The following is a 17653-nucleotide window of genomic DNA, read 5'->3' on the forward strand; positions in this document are numbered from 1 at the left end:
CTTGTGACTCCTCCTCTGGGTGACCCGTTACCCAGCGCCTCCATTGTTCTTCCAGCTGAACAACAAGAACATTAAAGGAGCCAATGACTCTTGATGACGTTAGCCCGAGCGTCATCAACTATGCCCTGGGGTCATACCAACCAAAAAGACGGGGTGGTAGTCAGATACGTGGTTGTCGGGAAAGGGTCTACGTGCTGGGATGAGTCCCGCCTACTTCCTGCGCACACGACGCAGGTCAAGAGCTGGATTCACTTATGTCAGAAGCCGCTGGGCTTTCGGACATAAACATGACTGTGTTGTGCACGGTGCCTTGCCACAGTACAAGTACCAACCCAGAAGGGCTGGTCATGATTTCATGAAGTAGCCCCGCTTTTAAACATTATCAGAACACCTCACAAAGTTCACAAGAATTGTCAGAATCCGAACGTAAAAAATATATTCTCTAACGACAACACTTTTGGACGTCAAAACTCAGAAGCCCCATTTCAGTGTTCAGGTCCTGAACCTGCCTCATAACATACTAGGTTTCAAGGTGCGTGAGGTGAATAACTTCTACCCAGTCAGACCAACAGGAGGAGCTCCCAAGCGGCTTGTCTGAACTGGGTGCAAGAGCTTGGGTGACTCAGGCAGTGGGTGAGGTCGGATTCCTAAACGTATCAACTCCTCTGATTTCAAACCTTCCAAATCTCTCGTCCCTTCACCAAACAGCATGTCTTTTTTCAACATTACACCTGGGAAGTCTTTCCCACTACACAAAGAGGCTATATTCAGTTCCATCATCCCTATAACAAAGACAATACGAAAATACGTTAATCTCTTGCTCTCTGTAGTGTGACTATATTGCTACAAGGAGATCACAACAGGAGGTCTTTCTTAGCTGACAAAGTATGTGTGTGTCTGTGTGTGGGGGGGGCAGTAAAGTCCTCAGTGACAAATGAAAAATTTTTCTGACGTGAAACAAGCCATTTCCTTGCTATGGCGTGGAATGCTAATGTCGCTACACGAGCGGCATTCAGAATGTCATTGGGGTGTAGGGAGGAAGCCACTAGCCCCTGTCGCTAAAGCTCACATTAACCATTCCATTTTCCTCCATGAGGCCCGCCGCTCCACCGGCTCCAACAAAGAAAGCAATCTTTATCACAGTGGGATCGGAGACTGCAAACAATCGCAGTGGAAATAGGGGGCCAGTGATTTCCTCTGCCCCAATGGTCTGGGCTTGCAACTAACATCCCTCACACACACACACACACACACACACACACACACACACACACACACACACACACACACACACACACACACACACACACACACACACACACACACACACACACACACACACACACACACACACACACACACACACACACACACACACACACACACACACACACACACACACACACACACACACACACACACACACGGTATGAACCTTTGCTTATAGTACAGGTCAGTGCACACACACACACACACCCACACAAACACTTATGTCTCCTCCTCCCCTCACACACACACCTTCCTCTGAAAAGGCTATGACAATGTTGGCCGTATTAAGCAACAATAACAGAAATAGCCCCCGGAGTTTTCAGATAGAGAACAATGGTGTGAGTCCACAAGCTGGGCTGCGCTGGTCAGTGTCTAAACACGGACCCGTCCAGTCTGCGCCACTTCCTTCTTGATAAACACAACGCAAACAGCCGCTAGCCTTTCCTGAGGCCCCCGGAGTTCTGTGCCTGTGTGTGTGTGTGTGTGTGTGTGTGTGTGTGTGTGTGTGTGTGTGTGTGTGTGTGTGTGTGTGTGTGTGTGTGTGGAGAGCAGACACATACAGGTCACGTTCCAATGTTCTTATTAACCTGGCTATTGAAACTGCAAGGGCCAACAAATTGCTACATTTGACAAAGGTTCCATTACCAATGTACCATTTTGACCTTTCTCTTATTGTTCACATCAAGGTAATGGAAGTCACAAAAAGAGGGATCCCATGCAAACTTTTGCAGGAGTTGAAATTAACCTTTGGCCACCACAAGTGTCTGCCATCCTATTCCGATTTGTCATAGGGAAGTATCCAGAATGTCCAGTAGATTCAGAATGCACCTGGGCAGATGGCATGATAACATTCACACAAAGTTCTTGCCGATAACCCATTCCTCTCCAGTTGGTATACAGACTAGCCTACATCCGACACGAGTGTCATGCGAGGATAACCCATTGTCTATGGCTGTAGCTCGCTAACAAGTCATTAGGCACAGCTTGCATCTGCCACCCAGACTACCCATTAGATTAATGGCCAGATGACCCAATCAGTCTTTTGGACAAATGTCTAAGCCAGGATTCAGCTCTCCATGCGGGCGAAAAATGCCATGACACTCAAAAGCAAGAGCAGGGGTTTAAGCATTAAGCCTGATAAACCCTGACTCCAAAAAAAGATTCTGAATTCAAAATGCTCAACGGACCCCTCAGTGCTGTGACGATTGGCCCCGTTTGTTTATTTAAAATATAATTTATGGAAAACACTTTTCCACAGGGCGCTTCTGTGCACACATTACAATAGCCCCAATACTTCATGTGTTAACATTAGAAGGTGAGGTAAGTAAATCCAATCTCAAACGGGCTGGCACTGGATCCGAGGACCATGGGATCCACGACTGGCAGAACGACAGGCTACGCTAACGTACCTCAACGGTGACCTCCCAGAGCGACTCGCAACAACTACTGGACTTTCCCATGCGAACGTTTGCAGGAGTTGAAAGTAACCTTTGTTCCAGAAGGTACCGTCTCCTTAACCCATGACATTAAGGCTCGTTCGAGGGAAGTCAGCTGACGGTGTTGACATATTCGACTTGCCACTTTGAACATAGGTGCCTTTGAGCTACGAGAGAGGGGGGATTTTTCACCAAATTGCATCTCACCTCTTTAAAAGATCAATGCAACATTCCAATTTCCTCAGGAACACACACTACGTTCTTTGTGCCTTCATTGATGCATCATCAATAACTTTCCATACACTGAATTGTTGGAGGCTCCAGGGCACAAGGTGATTTATTTTTTATACAATTTGTCCGAGGGGCGGGTTGCTACACATAACGGGGCAGTCACAAGTAATGAAAAATAGGCGAAAGTGTCAACAACTATGTATGCGTCATGTGTTATGTCTGAAATCTACAGGACATGCTTTTGATCTCACGGATACAAATGCCAGAGAGCGACTAACCGGGCAGACACAAAGGAAGGTGGAGTTTGCTTTCGCGAGGCCTAAAAGAAGATTCAAAGGCGCGTACGCGCGCACAACAACAATCCCATGGGCTGCATCCGTCGATACGCGCGCGCTTCGCAATCGTCCTCCTCTCGCATTCGTTACATTCCTTCATGTGCACCTTCTCCCACCCCCCCCAGAACAGTTCCTCAGACGGGAAGGAGGAGGCCAACAGGAGCCCCGCCCAGCGGACGAGCCAAAGCAAAACAGGATACAGCTGCCGGGCGATGGCGCCCGCCGTCGGCAGACTCTTTTAGGCGAAGCGCCCCCCCCGTCCTCCCCCCACCGCGTCTCACGAGCATTCTTTTGGTAAGACTTAATAGGGCAGGAATAGGGCAGTACAGTAAGCCCCGGTGTGCCAGGTGTGTTCACAGCAAGCCCAGGCACTTCCAGCAATGAATCAGCATGGACGTTCGCCAAACATGTCTCGCAAGCACGCACCCACTCATACCCATTGTTGCCCATAACCCACCTGACAGTATATGCAAACCATTTAGGCCCACCCACCTCCCTTACCCACACACACACACACACACACACACATCTCTCTCCACGGCGCTGCAGGGAGTTGGGGCCAGTGTTGGGAGGGTGCACTTGTACTCACTGTTGCGGGTGGTGTTGTCCCAGTCCCAGGCCTCCACGATGAGAGAGTACGCCCGCTGGAGGAAGAGAAACACACAGAGAGAGAGAGAGGTGAGTGTTTCGGTCCTATCAAAAGATTGGTCAGAGTCGGGTCAAAATGTGTCATCCGCCCATCCTTCTTTTCATTAGACCCGTTTCAAAGTACAGAGGGGGGGGATTACAGGAAGTGCGGACGACAGAACCAACATAACTCCCTACAACTCAACTGGTAAAATAGGGTCAAGACAAGTAGAAAAGGGGAGGAGAGAGAGAGAGAGAAATGTATAATGATGCTGCAGTATTGATTACATGTCCACAACAGCCTCTCGCATTGCACTCGGTTCCCTGACATCACAGAAAGCTCGGGTTGCACTATGAATGAAACCCCACGACGACAAGTTACTGTAGGTGGAGGGAAGGAGGGAGAGAGAGAGACAGACAGAGAGAGACAGACAGAGACAGAGAGACAGACACAGGATTCTCTCTAATTACAAATGCTGAGGCAGGCTTTGATGGTCTTACTTAATGCCAGAGGCATCTAGTGCGTGTGTTTTTTAGGGGCTGTAGGGGCTTGAAGTACAAGAGTCAGCATGTATCACACTTTGCATATCTGAGACATTTGTAGTAGATATGGTTTTACAACCACCTTGCATGCATAAAGCAAGCCCCAATTCTACACCATGCTGCGAAATTAATGACAAATGGGTCTGTTCAGCAAAAAAACTACTCCACATTTTCAGCAAGTATGAAATCAATTAAATTTGTGAAGTAGTTGAGACCATGGAAATAATTAACATTCTGCATGTATGCACACTACACACTAACGCAATACTAGTAGAAGGAAACATGAATAATTCATCCATACTAAAGTACTCCCTCAAGTTCTTCGCTGTGCCTCTGTGTGTATGATGTAACAAATCTCACGAGTCATGCACGCATCAAGCGGAGGCTTACGACCACCCCGCCATACCATGTCATCGTGGTATCCCAGGCAAACCACCCCAGTCGGGTAATCTAGCTGGCTGGCTGCCGGGCACACTGCTAAGCAACCGGCTGACCTAAATAGCGCTTTCTACGTCACCGCTGTGTGTCCGCGTCGGTTGTTGTGGTCGGTTGTCCCCCGTTTGTGACCTCTAGCGTAGGTTTGTCATTGATACCGCCAGACTGTTGGACTAGCCAATGGCCATGGTTCTGGTGTGGTTTCAGTAAGATGAGTCGAATCGAGGAGGGTTGGAGTCATCAGGGACAAGGACAGAGAAGAGGGGGGGTGGGGGGGGGGGGTCGGTGGTGAGTGTTGTTGATCTGGGGAACCTGCAGGCTGGCTGGGTGGCTGGCTGCTGGGTTGTGGGATTAAGGGGTTTGTGTCTGGTTGCCGAGGGGTGAGGGGAGGGGGCAGGGGATCTGAAGCGCTGGTGGGCTCCGTCGGTGGTGGCAGTGCTGGTGTCGTGGCAGGGTGGGGTGGCAGGGTGGCCCGTCACCACCCTCCCCGCTCGTCCCGCTGCAGACGCACAACAGATGCGGTTCAACCCAAAGATGGATTATTTGACATGAACGTGGATCATCCCACGGCTTCTGACCTTTCTGCCCATCCACCCCCCCCCTCTTTCCCTCCCTCCCTCCCTCTTTCCCTCCCTCCCTCCCTCTTTCCCTCCCTCCCTCCCTCCCTCCCTCCCTCCCTCACACACACACACAACGGGTGGGCCGACTGTCCCCCGTCTCAACGCGTGTGTATATATGTGTGTGTATATGTGTGTGTCCATGCGTAAGGGAGGCTCTCCTGTGTTGAGCGTGCGCATTGATAAGGGGTCTTGAATGCTAGGCATCTGTAGATGGGCTGTGCCCCCCCCCCCCCCTTGTATGCATGTGTTCTAGAAGGCTCTACCAAGTGTGTGAGTCTCTTTAATCCCTTGCGTTTTTTTCTATCAGCAACGTGTTTGACGCACATTTTGCACACAGTTGTGGTGGGATCACTGCGGGCAGGTGTGTGTGTGTGTGTTCGCAGACGACGGCTGTGTGCGCGCGCACGCATGAAGAGTTTCAGCCCAGTCTTGTTTCCCACACACACCCATCTCAGTGATTAGCTGGATTAAGTGACAGCTGCCCAAATGGTTAGAGATGGATGGATAGGAGGATAAAAGGCGGTGGGGGATGGAAGAGGAGGCCACTGAACAAAGACCGTAGTCCCCTACTATGTATCCCCCCCCACCACCACCACCACCCCCCTAGTCCCCAAAGAGACGCCGGCATACTGCATTCCACACACACACACACACACACGCACGCGCACACACACACACACAGGGTCTAGGTGAGATCTACATTGATTGAAGGCATTGTGTGTCTGGGACCCCAGTGGAACCACAAGCAATTGTGTCCACATATCTACATCAAGAGGATAAGGACAAACGCATGAAACTAACGTGTGCGCACTCAAAGTTTTCATGACGCGCGTATTTTGGTTTGTTTTCGCTTTCAAAAGAGGAAGATTCCACGGTCGTTTGGATTTCTCTCCCCGACCGTCACAGACAAAACCCCAGCCTTCCTCGACAGGATTAGAGGGTTTACACCGGGCACATCCTTGGAAATCACAGGGGACACGGAGAATAAGGAGTGTGGATATTGGAGCGCATGGTGGTCAATCACATCAAACATGGTGCGCGCTCACACGGACAGGAGGTTGGGTAACAGAAATGTACCAACACGACCTGGGTTACTCCTACTGGGAACTCTGGAGGTGGCCTTGGATAATGAGCGGTGATTGGTCTAAGACCCTGTCGCTCTGGGGGGGGGTCAGACTAAAAGCAGACATGGAGGGTATTGGAGGAGGAGCCCAGAGGGGGGGAGGGGAAGGGTCTGGGAGAACCACAGGTGCAGGTTCCCACGCCAGGGGGGAGTGGGGTGAGGGGGGGGTCAGAAAAGGATTGAAGGGTAGTTTCTAAATTAAAGGGCTGTGTGTTGAGAAGGTTTTTAGGAGCGTGGGGGCTGGTTGTTGCTCAAAGTCAGATGAGGGATCAGAAAACGGAGGGTCCTAAAAGAACGTGGAATCGCCTACCTGACACAAAGATCAACCAGGCGAACAAAGACCCTGTTTTTTTGGTGGACAGTTAGTTGTCTACGACCTTCAGTTGCACCTTTCATCCTACTAACTGACAATTCAGCACAATCCGTTTTCCTCTCCTCTGCCCAAAACGTCAAATGTAAAAAGAGAAAAAGATAACAGTGAAATTGTTCAAAGCAAGAAAGAAAAACATGCAGCCCTTCTTTCTTAGGTCTTAAATTGGACTGAAAGGGGAGAGTGGGAGGGTGCTGCTGGGTCTTTGGAAGAGCAAGCTGAGCTCTGGCTGGGAACTGAGAGGGGATGAGGTTCCTTTTCCTTCCTGCTGTGAACCACTGTCAACTTGAGTGACCCACAAATCCTTGCCATGGTGACCCGTAAAGAGGGTTCCAGTGACCGTGTCAGTGCAAAGCACGCTAGAAGAGGCCTTTCATACGCCCCCCCCCCCCCCCCCTGCTGTAAGAAGGCAGACTGTGTGTGTGTGTGTGTGTGTGTGTGTGTGTGTGAGAGAGAGGTTTTGAGAAAGTTTCCCTGAAACGTCCTTTCCACAAGAAGCAGCTACTCAGGAAGTGAGACAGACTTCCTCTGCATTAGCAGACAATCTGCGGCAGCAGAACCTCCCTCCCTCCCCGCTCACACCGCCTCCGTCGCTAACCCCAACCACCAGCAGCCACTCACAAACCCCAGAGAACACCTCGAGAAGACGAGCCGCCCCCCAGACGCTGCCGACACATCACTTTCTACCTCCTCCTCCCTTGTTCAACTTGGACAGAAAAAATTACAATAAAAATCAGCTGCTGCCACCCACCCTTCCCCTTCCCCTCCGCCGCCGCCACCCCCTACACCACTAACCTGCCTCCAACCTCATGGGGAATACCAATGACGGGACCTGATTTATTGCCCTCCAAGGAAGACAAGGTCATCGATTCATCCCGTGGCCCGTAATCGCCACATGTAATCTTCATTAATCTGGGATGTCAATCCCGGCTTTTGGTTTTACCAAAGTCTGTGGGACTCATGGAGCGAAGCCACCCATGTCGTCTCGTATGGTAGAAGGGTGAACGCCAGTTTATGCTACCGCCAGCCGGGGAACGGCTAACGCTGAAGAGAGACATTTTTTTCTGAGATCCAAGACTGGCAACACCCAGCCTATCACCAGGACTGTGAACCAGTTTGGCATGAAGGTAGAAAGAGGAATGTGTCTCCCAGTCCAACCGAAAGACCATGTGACACAGCCAAACTACATGAAAAGAAAACAATTCTCGGCATTGGTTCCCCATTGAGTCCTCCTATAACTTCACTGATATCCTAAATAGGTTAGAAAAACTAGTTTGTGATGGCAGCTGCCTATTGTTGAGATCAAAGAAGGTCATAGTAATTAGGGGTGTAACAATGCCATCGATCATCCTCGATTCATTGACCAAATTCATTGATGCAAGCATGTTTATTTTCACACTCAACGTTATCCGCAGGATTCTTCTCAGTGCACTCCTACATTGTAGGTGGCGGTGTCAGCTGTTACTCTGTTGCAGTCCACCCTGCGTGGCATGCCAGGGTTCACATGAAAGCACCTAACAATGCAGCAGCAATCTACCAGCCGTGCGAGCAGGAGCCGCCAAGAACACAACGTTTCACACTCTCCCGTTGCAACGCATGCATCGCAACACATTGAGTTATCGGAAATCATCGGAACGTTGTCTCCAACGATCAACGTGCAATCGCACCATGATGATATGTGATTTACAGCCTTTTATGCTAATTTGCGCTCATTGGTCCCTAGGTGAACACAGTGGATTTGGTTAACTTAACCCTTTAAAAACAGAGCGTCCTCCTTCTCTGTTCAGGGGGCACAGAGGGTAATCCCTCAGGGCTTATTCATGAGCCTCTGATTAGCCTTGATAGCCAGCCTCCATGTCCTCCAAAAAGGGGGGGACGTAGCCTCTGCATCCTGTGTCGATGAGCGCCGTCCCTCCCGAAATGGGCTCCCTTGCGCAATCCCAGCCTCGGCGTCAAAGCAGAACGGGAAACAGGAGGTGTGGAGTGAGCGTCTAGACTGCGTCTCACAGTGTCCACCAAAAGAGGGTTGAAAAAAAGAGAAGGTAGGGTGGGCGCGCATTGTCTTAACTCACGCGGTTGAAAAAGGGAAAAAATACTCGATCCCTCGATCCATCAAGCCACCCCCCCCTCAACCTTCACCCTAACCTCTCTCCCACCCCCCACCACCCACCCCCCCCCTCCCCCCCAGGAGTGCACAAAGGTCCCTGCTGTGGACTCTGCCAGGGGGGGCGGACATTTACACCCCATATCCATCATCAGCGCTGCAGAGAAGTGACCAGGAGAAACCAGGTCTGAAAGGCGCAACGCAACACTCGCGTCTGCTGCAGCGACAGGAGTCACACAGATTCCCCAATCAAGTTACAACTGGGGCCTTGAAACCCAGCGGCTCCCGTTCGGCCAGAGAAGACAAAAGAAACACTGGAGGTAGTGGGTGGCGGTGGCAGGGGTGGGGACGGGTTGCTGACAATGTACGTCCAAAATTGCACTGGCCTGTTCTTGGAGCTTTGAAGACGACTGCGACATTTGCAGCCCAGAGTCCGCCCACCCTTCATGCTAACACTGCATTTTCATTTTTCTATAGGCCGACCTTAGAGGCAACAAGATCTTTTGTACCCTTGGGTCTTCCCATGAACTACTCCACCACCTCCACCACCACCACCACCACCACCATCCCCCCTTAAAAAGAGATCCGACATCCCTGCCGATCCCCTTACTGTGTAACCCCCACACACTCTGGTGTAGAACCTGCGTGGCCCTGTGTCAGACGCTGACATGAGTTTGCTTGTTATCGGACACCCCTTTCGAGAAACCGTCCCACCCTTCGCACAATACCCATGACCCTTCTGTTAACAAGTCGCCTTTAAAGCGTCTCGCATTTCTACAGCCACTATTGCCAGTTTCCCCTAAGCTTGAACAGGACAAAAACATATGAGACAATGGCTTTCTGGAGGGTATTGTGGAGCCTCGGAGCCAACGAGGTATTGTGGTCCCTAGCCACAGATGCTCCCTCTACCCCCCGGGGCTGGGAAGCAACACTTAAGGGGATGAATTGCCCAAACCTCCCCAAGTCAGACGCTTTACTGTCCCTCCTCCTCGTCAGGTCATACCTCTGGAATGGGAATCAGTCGTGGCTGAGGCTGTTTACCATCAGCGTGTGCCAAGAGATGTGGCGCTGAACGCAGAGCACTTGGCCGGCGCGCACAATCCGCTGTGTGTGTGTACATGCACGGCCCATTGAGCATACCGCTACTATGCCAACAAGGTCATTAGCCATGCACTAACAATACAACAAACCCCGCCCCTCGGTGTGCCAATTTACAAGAGTACACACGGAAAACAAATATATGTACGCAACTGCAAGGCCACACTGTTCCATTAGTCCTTAAAATTTCAGTTATTTTATTGCCTCAGGAGATAACACAACCAATCGTAAACCAACAATCGGTCTGTTTGAGATAAGGAGCAACAGAAGGAGCAGCACACCATGGCTCCATCTCTCTCAGTCTAGAGCTGGGCTAGCTTCTTCACCAGGGACACAAGTCTATCAGATCATCAGCTGGTCCTTTTCCTATCAGCTACAAGCCATGCTCAGTTGATCTTAAAACATCCACATCAAATAACAAATGCCACAAACCAACTACTTTGAAACAGGGTTATCCCTAAAATGGCTGCAAGAACACTAAAACGGGAGTTTTACACCCGAACACAACTGGTCAATAGGCAGCGAGGAGAGCTCATACACAGCAAGAGGCAAAAGTTGAACAGGGTTCGACATGTGGTGGAAGGTAGCTCTCGGTGTACATTGAAAATGAAAGTCAGGAGCCTACAGTAATTTATGTTATGTCAGCGGGGCCTATGAGATTGTAACTTGTTTGTACTCACTCTCTCAATAAAGCTATGCTAGGGAAAACATGATTGCTCTGTGGTCATTAGCATCAACAAAACTCAGTTACATTTTAATTTGTGAATGCTATATGAATCACCTGGTCTGTATCAGCCCGTTTTCAATTCAGGTAAGATACAAGCGACTGCCACTGAATGAAAACCAAACATTAGCTTGATCATATTAGCCTTCTGTTAGCGACTGATATAGATCAACAGGCAGCCTGTGTAGCAGACTCTGCGCTGGGTCTCCAGCTGAGCCCTATTATCATTTCAAACAGGTTCAAGAGTCGAGTCGAGTGAGAATTCAACTGCCCGTGTAATGACGTTCTTTAATTACCACGCTAGCTTCCAGCACCTGCAGACAATTCATTTAACATCGGAAAGGGGAGGAGAGTCCATGCAAGCGTGTGTGTGTGTGTGAGTTTGGACACACCAACACCAGCACACGCTGAAAACATGCACACCGTCAAATCAGCTGGGACTGGAAATAACAGGGGACACGAGCAAGACTCCCAGAATGCTGCGTCACAGACAAACAGGCGGAGGAAAAACACTGCAGAATGTGAGGGGAGGCGCAGACTGGGATGGAGGGGGCAGAGCAAGGAGGCTTGGAGAGTAGCGGGTCTCGCTGCGTGCACTTTTCCGTCCTCGTCAAGAGTGGGATCAGAGGACGGTGGTGCGCTGGTGCAGGCGTGAGAACGAGGACAGCTTTGATACATGTTAGGATAACACTGTGTAGCCGGGGCCTGTGTGCCCCATCTGTCCCATCGCTATGGAGTCTGACACGAACACTGACAGTCTCTGCTCCCCTCTCCAGGGACTCACCCAGACTGTCACATACAACCAGCCAGCATTTAACCTAATGAGGCCACTGACTCATTGCCATGCATGCGTGAGGCTTAGCATACAATCAGCACTTTCAATTAGCCTATCCCCTGCCCTGTTTCACCATTTTCGCCCAGTCAGCAAACATAGGAGCTAGCTGTTCAGTTGTCTTCGGAAAGTAAACATCTAACCTGTAGTTGTGAAGGGCAAATACTAGGAAGGCGTGGGATTCGGAACAGAATTTAGATAGCGTTCGGCCTGCATGCACACTGTTTGTATTTAGGGTTTGGGCTGCTTGAGGGTTAATCCAGGAAATACAAACAAATTCCCAAATTATGTCTCAAAGTAAAATGGTCGAGCTAGCCTAAAGTTAAGGTGTTCCCAGAATTAGAAGGAGCAGTTTCCCTAAATAGGTAGTGGAAGGAGCTCCTTACGAGTGCCTTTGACACTTTAGAGTGAACACTACAGATTGTTAAAGATGTGCTTTAACTGGCGTAGACAGGTTTACATCGGTTTGATATATTAACAGCGCAGTATGTCATGTTGGCATACTGGCATACCAAACCTTGGACTTACAATATGAGATGGTTATTTGAGACAGTATGATTCTATACATTGCTTTAAACCCCAAAACTGTGCGCCTGATGATACTTCTAATCCAATCAATAGTCACCTGCTCTCTGGAAATGACCAATTATGACTTGCCTGGGAGCCCCTGTAGCCATTTAGCTGCAATTGGCTAATCACACAATCAATAGAGTAATCAGGGAGGCCCAGGTGAGCCTTCCAGGAGTGGCTCTCCATAAAAAGCCCCACGACCAAGAAAGGCAGGGGGGCCACGACAACGGAAGGGGGAAGGGAGCCACGACAACGGTAGATAATTGTTTACTAAAGGCCTATCCAACCGGTCTCCTAGCAACAACCCTAGCAAGCTCCCAATCAGGTGTGGCTAACCTTGGCTGCAACAACTGGCCTTGGGTTGTGCGAGTGTCGCTCTGACGGTTCTCCTGCACTCTACCAGTGCAAAGGAAGGGTCTCACCGTTTTCCCTGTTAAATCAGCAACAAAGTAGTGAACATGTACGAGAGAGAGAAAGCATATATGCTTACATGTGGATTTTTCCTCGGACAGAGGGGAAAAGAAGAGATAGAACATAAGATAATCAATCAGAGGAGAAGCTGTTCCCTGGCCGAAAAGTAGATTGAACAAATCAATCGATAGCATGTTGACTTGTCACCGAGGAGCATGTATTTGACTCAACATTAACACGCCACACTCTACCACAGGACGACGCGTCTGAACTCTTCAGACAAACATTGTGTCAGTTCAGGGGCCTGTGCCATGTGCTGTCGAGCAGACAGCATTCAAATACTTTGAGTGTTCCAGAAATGCTACTGGCGGAAGTTCCTAGATCAATTTGTGATACAGTGCCAAAACCTGCACCGCGACATGCTTTGATGACTTTTAACTATTCTAACCATTGGTCTGTAGCGCTGCTCGTTCTATACCGTCCTCACAAAGACACAAACTCGATCAAACCAGGTCAGGAAGGGAAAACATACCTGAAAACAATTGCAGGCCTAATTGATCAACTAGAGCTTGTGGTCTTACTGGATGAGGCAAAGAAACTTAAGTAAATGTCTCATGCAGCATCTGCCTATCCATCTCTCTAAAACTGTGGTTGAACCTGCAAATATACAGACAAAAGCACACACACAAAACAATCTAGGGAAGAAGGTGCTAGATATCCGTTTCAAAGACATTACAGATGCGGTTACAACCAGGGCTCACTTCCAACTGATGTCCGGAAGAAGCAGCCCGGGGGTGAAGAAAGGCAGAGAGAGAGACACTCTTGCAATTTCATTAGTGTCCTAAGGAAGGAGAGACTTCTCTCTTCCGGAACTGTAGCAGGGGCCAGAGAGCAAGTGAACCAGGGAGCCTTTCGTAAGATAGAGTGATGTGTGTGGGTGTACGAGTGGATTTGAATATTTGGGGGGGGGTTCCTTTAACAACATAGCATGGTCTCCCCTTCCCTCTGTTTGCTACTCATTCTGAGGTCCTGTAGTTGTTGTGAATGTGTTTCAAAATGTAAAAAATACAAATATTTGAGTTAGCCAGGACACGTCTGTCAGAGCACTTAGGCAGATTTGAACAAACAAGGTTGAATTTGTTATCTTGCTTGTATGTGTACGTGTGCATACATATATATATATATATATATATATATATATATATATATATATATATATATATATATATATATATATATATATATATATATATATATATATATATATATATATATATATATATATATATATATATATATATATATATACACACCGACCTGGCTGTGTAACTGAAAGAGGAGCAGGGTTTGGGTGATATGAACCAGCTGAAGTCTGACAAGAAATGACAGACAAGTGGAATTCAGCCCTCGCCAGCCTAGAAGGGATTGGATTAGGAAGCTGGCCAGAGCTGACAGTCAATACTACACTGAATCATTGTTGCTAGCAGGCAACCTACAACACCAGTTAGCTTGCCATGCCATCTGGCACTAGTGCAACACAGTGCTATCAGCTAAGGCACTTAGAAGAATGACAGCGTGCATGGCCACAAAGACAAGGTTGGCTCACCTCTGTCGCGAGGTGCGAAAGACTATACATGTTGAATAAGGAACTGGTAACATATCACTTTCCGTTCCCTATGGGTTTGGTGTAGCACAAAACAGAATATGCTGGAGTTAATGAGCACACTTGAGCTTTTAAGACAGGTTGCCTTTGTTGACATGGTTTCCCGCAACATAGTCAAAAATGGACATCACAATATCTTAAAGGGCTTAAGGGGACTAGATTTCCAGAAAGCTCTGCACTCAAGTAACTATTCTGTGCCATATCAAGTAAGAACTTTGGCCTGCTCACTCATTTCAAAATGTGATTTTAATAGAAGATCGTGCATTGTCTGAACATCCAATTGCCACTACTGCTGATTTAACAGCATATTGTCTGTAGCTCATGTTTCATCAAATATTGCAATGTTAATTGAGCAACCCTTCAATAAAAACGTAATGTGTCCCTGCAATGAAAGATGTGCTGATAGTTCTTACTTGACTTACACACCCCACGCTAGCGGCAATGCACGCGCAATTGCGCTGGAGGGCCACCTGGCACCCACGCAGCAGGGGAAGCTGTTCGAGCGCTGCGCAGAGAGGGAGGGGGGGGGGGGGGGTGTAGTCACCTAATATGCACTATCTTAGTAGCCCAAAGGCAGCAATTATTTATCATCACTTGAAGATAAGCTTACCACCTGCTTAAAAGCTCCCAAATAACAAATGACACAATACCGCGAACAATAAATCGATGAACAATAAATAAATATAATTAGTAATTTTCGAAAAACTCAATTTTAGTAGACATTGTAAGGTCTCTTCAGTATCATAAAACTACACACAAACATCTACCTGTGGCGCACGTGCAATTTGTCGTTTGAGGGGAATATAACTTATTTCAATTGCAACTACAGATATACTTACTTACTGATGGCACCCGAATCACTATCCCACTATCACATACCTGCCAGGGTTAAACACTGATAAACATGTACATTAATTCATGGTTATGGGAAGTAAGACACTCACCGGCCAAGCGAACTGGAAAGGGATAAGAATCTTGCCAGCATCGTTGATTTTGTTCTTATTTTTGGTATTCTTAAAAGAAAATATATTTCCACCAAGAACGCCAGTAGACCGATCTCCGTAGATGCATGGGCCAGAAGTGGTGACCTCGGTTTGGTATTCCTTCAGGCAGATTTTAAAATAAGTGTCGCACTCGTCCCGATTACAGCGCAGATCCTGCGAGTTCCTTGTGCCATCACAGCATTCCCCGTCCGATAACTCACCGTTCACATTCTGAACGGTTATCAACTGCAGCTCGAAATAGCCAGTGGACTGGGCCACCTAAAAATAACATTAAAATGCAAAGAAATATTTCACAAAACAAAACAATTGTTTGGACAACATATATGCCTAAACCGAAGGTGTGGTTTTATGATGGGGAATCATTTATAATAAATTAAATAGGTGTGGCAAATTTACCCAAAATAGCCACCCCATTGGCATGCTTTTGTTTCATCGTGTATAGCCTACCTTTGGCATAGCCATGTCTCATATCGGTAAGTGGATTTATCTTAACCAGGCATTTCCTACTGTGTACCCAGTATGTGTAAGCTCAAGACCACATAGGCTAAATGAAGACAATGAAACTTAACTTATGTATATTGCAAAATGTGTCGCATTGGACAGCAAAATGGTGTAAAATGTAGCACTCTTCACTCTTGTCATGGTAAAATTGAATGGTCACATGCTTCAACTGACGGCTGCGTAATTTAATAATCGATTAATATGATCTGAATACGCAATATCGAAGGGCAAATTAATCAGTCCACGCCCACCAACTTTTGAAAATGATTTGTCGACATTCAATCAATTCATTTGGCAAAATATTTGAAAACCAGAGCCCTCTTACCTCCGACCATACCGTCAACAGCAGGCACACTATTGAGAGGCAATTCGTAATCCTAGTACAATTCCACATGCCTCCGATTAATTAAAATGTCATCAGAAAAAAGCGATGAAAAACGGAAAACAGCCGTTGACCGGCGACTCGATCCTCCGCTCCTGACATGCAAAATTCACTTGCGTCTTTTTTTTCCCTCCGTATATTTCCAAAATTCACCGAAACATCACATGCGTGTAGCAGGCAGCCTAAACAGCGCGGTGATGGTCCATCCACTAGAGTCTCCCTCCGTCAAATCACTCTACAGCAACTGATTTCCAGCTACAGCACGCCTGAGGATGTCTTTTTGATTGGCAGTTCTACAAACCACTCACAAATCCGGGCACTTGCGTTTAGCAAGAGCTGTCTCTGAGCCAACCGAAAGGGTCCGGGGGCGGAGTATTTCCCCCCAAAACTTACAGTGCATGGCAAAGAGTTCTCGTCACATAGAACGATGCATGTATTAATATTATATTAGTCGTCGTATCTATTTGGCAGTGTAATCCTTTTAAATTATTTGAATGCCCAACACTTTGACAGAAAAAGGACATTCGTTATTACAACCAATTGTAATGGGTATCCTATGCTACCTAATTCAGCAGAACAAAAATCATATAGCCTATAGCATAGACTTACATATAAAGCAATCACAAAATGTTTGATACCACAAACGTTTGATATGCGTCTGCATTTTTAAAACGCGTTGAAATGCCAAGGTGGTCATTCACAAGGTTTTTATCCTATTAATGGAACATCCATAAACACAAATATCGAAATTAATGGCACACTTTGGCATATGTTTAATCGAGAATCAGAGGAAAGCGATTGGCCTAGACTATTGGCGAAATATTTCCACGTATTACATTTAGCTTGTGTAACTGAAAGGAAAATTTGGCTAATACTATGTTGAAAGAGTAAAATAAAAAGTTTTCCTTAATGCGCTATTAGTACAACCATTTGTATCAATCAAATTAGTATGGTCGAGCGCCCTCTTCCGTGTAAACGCGCACTAGGGCGAAGGATAAATATGTTGGCCCTCCATGTCTGCCTGTTTCATGGTGAAAACAAGTTTTGCTTAGGTAAATATGATTGTTCTTGTAGCACCTCACTGCTTATACAAGTCTGACCTGCTTTTGTGTTCAGTTTGCAAGCACTGCACATATTTAACCACTAAGTCTTTGTTCGCCTTCCGTATGTCTCAACACACACATACACAGACAGGCACGCGCACGCACGCACACACACGCACCTGTAAAAAAAAAAAAATGAAAGTCAAGCATACAGACACTTTCTCTTTTTTCTCTCTCTTATCAGTCAACTGCCATGTCATCAGATAGCAGATTACCCAAGCCTTGTGTGTTTTAATTTGGGTTGCATCAACCAAAGAGCCGGGCCTGATGAA

The 17653-nt window shown here is 47.5% G+C and overlaps 1 protein-coding gene across 2 annotated transcripts in view; it reads right to left on the minus strand.

Moving 5' to 3' along the window:
• Positions 1-16503, minus strand: part of jag2b (jagged canonical Notch ligand 2b) — a 37604-nt gene extending 21101 nt beyond the window's left edge. For both annotated transcript variants that reach the window (XM_084699660.1, XM_084699659.1), the window contains exons 1-3: positions 16222-16503; positions 15336-15653; positions 3861-3915 (exon numbers count right to left, since the gene is read on the minus strand). In XM_084699660.1, the coding sequence (XP_084555786.1) occupies positions 3861-3915; positions 15336-15653; positions 16222-16290 (442 nt within the window). In that variant the 5' untranslated portion in view covers positions 16291-16503. The remainder of the gene's footprint in view (positions 1-3860; positions 3916-15335; positions 15654-16221) is intronic.
• Between the last annotated feature and the right edge of the window lie 1150 nt (positions 16504-17653).

The sequence above is a fragment of the Hypomesus nipponensis genome, chromosome 6 (assembly GCF_054491055.1).
Source record: "Hypomesus nipponensis isolate SF chromosome 6, ASM5449105v1, whole genome shotgun sequence".
NCBI lineage: Eukaryota > Metazoa > Chordata > Actinopteri > Osmeriformes > Osmeridae > Hypomesus > Hypomesus nipponensis.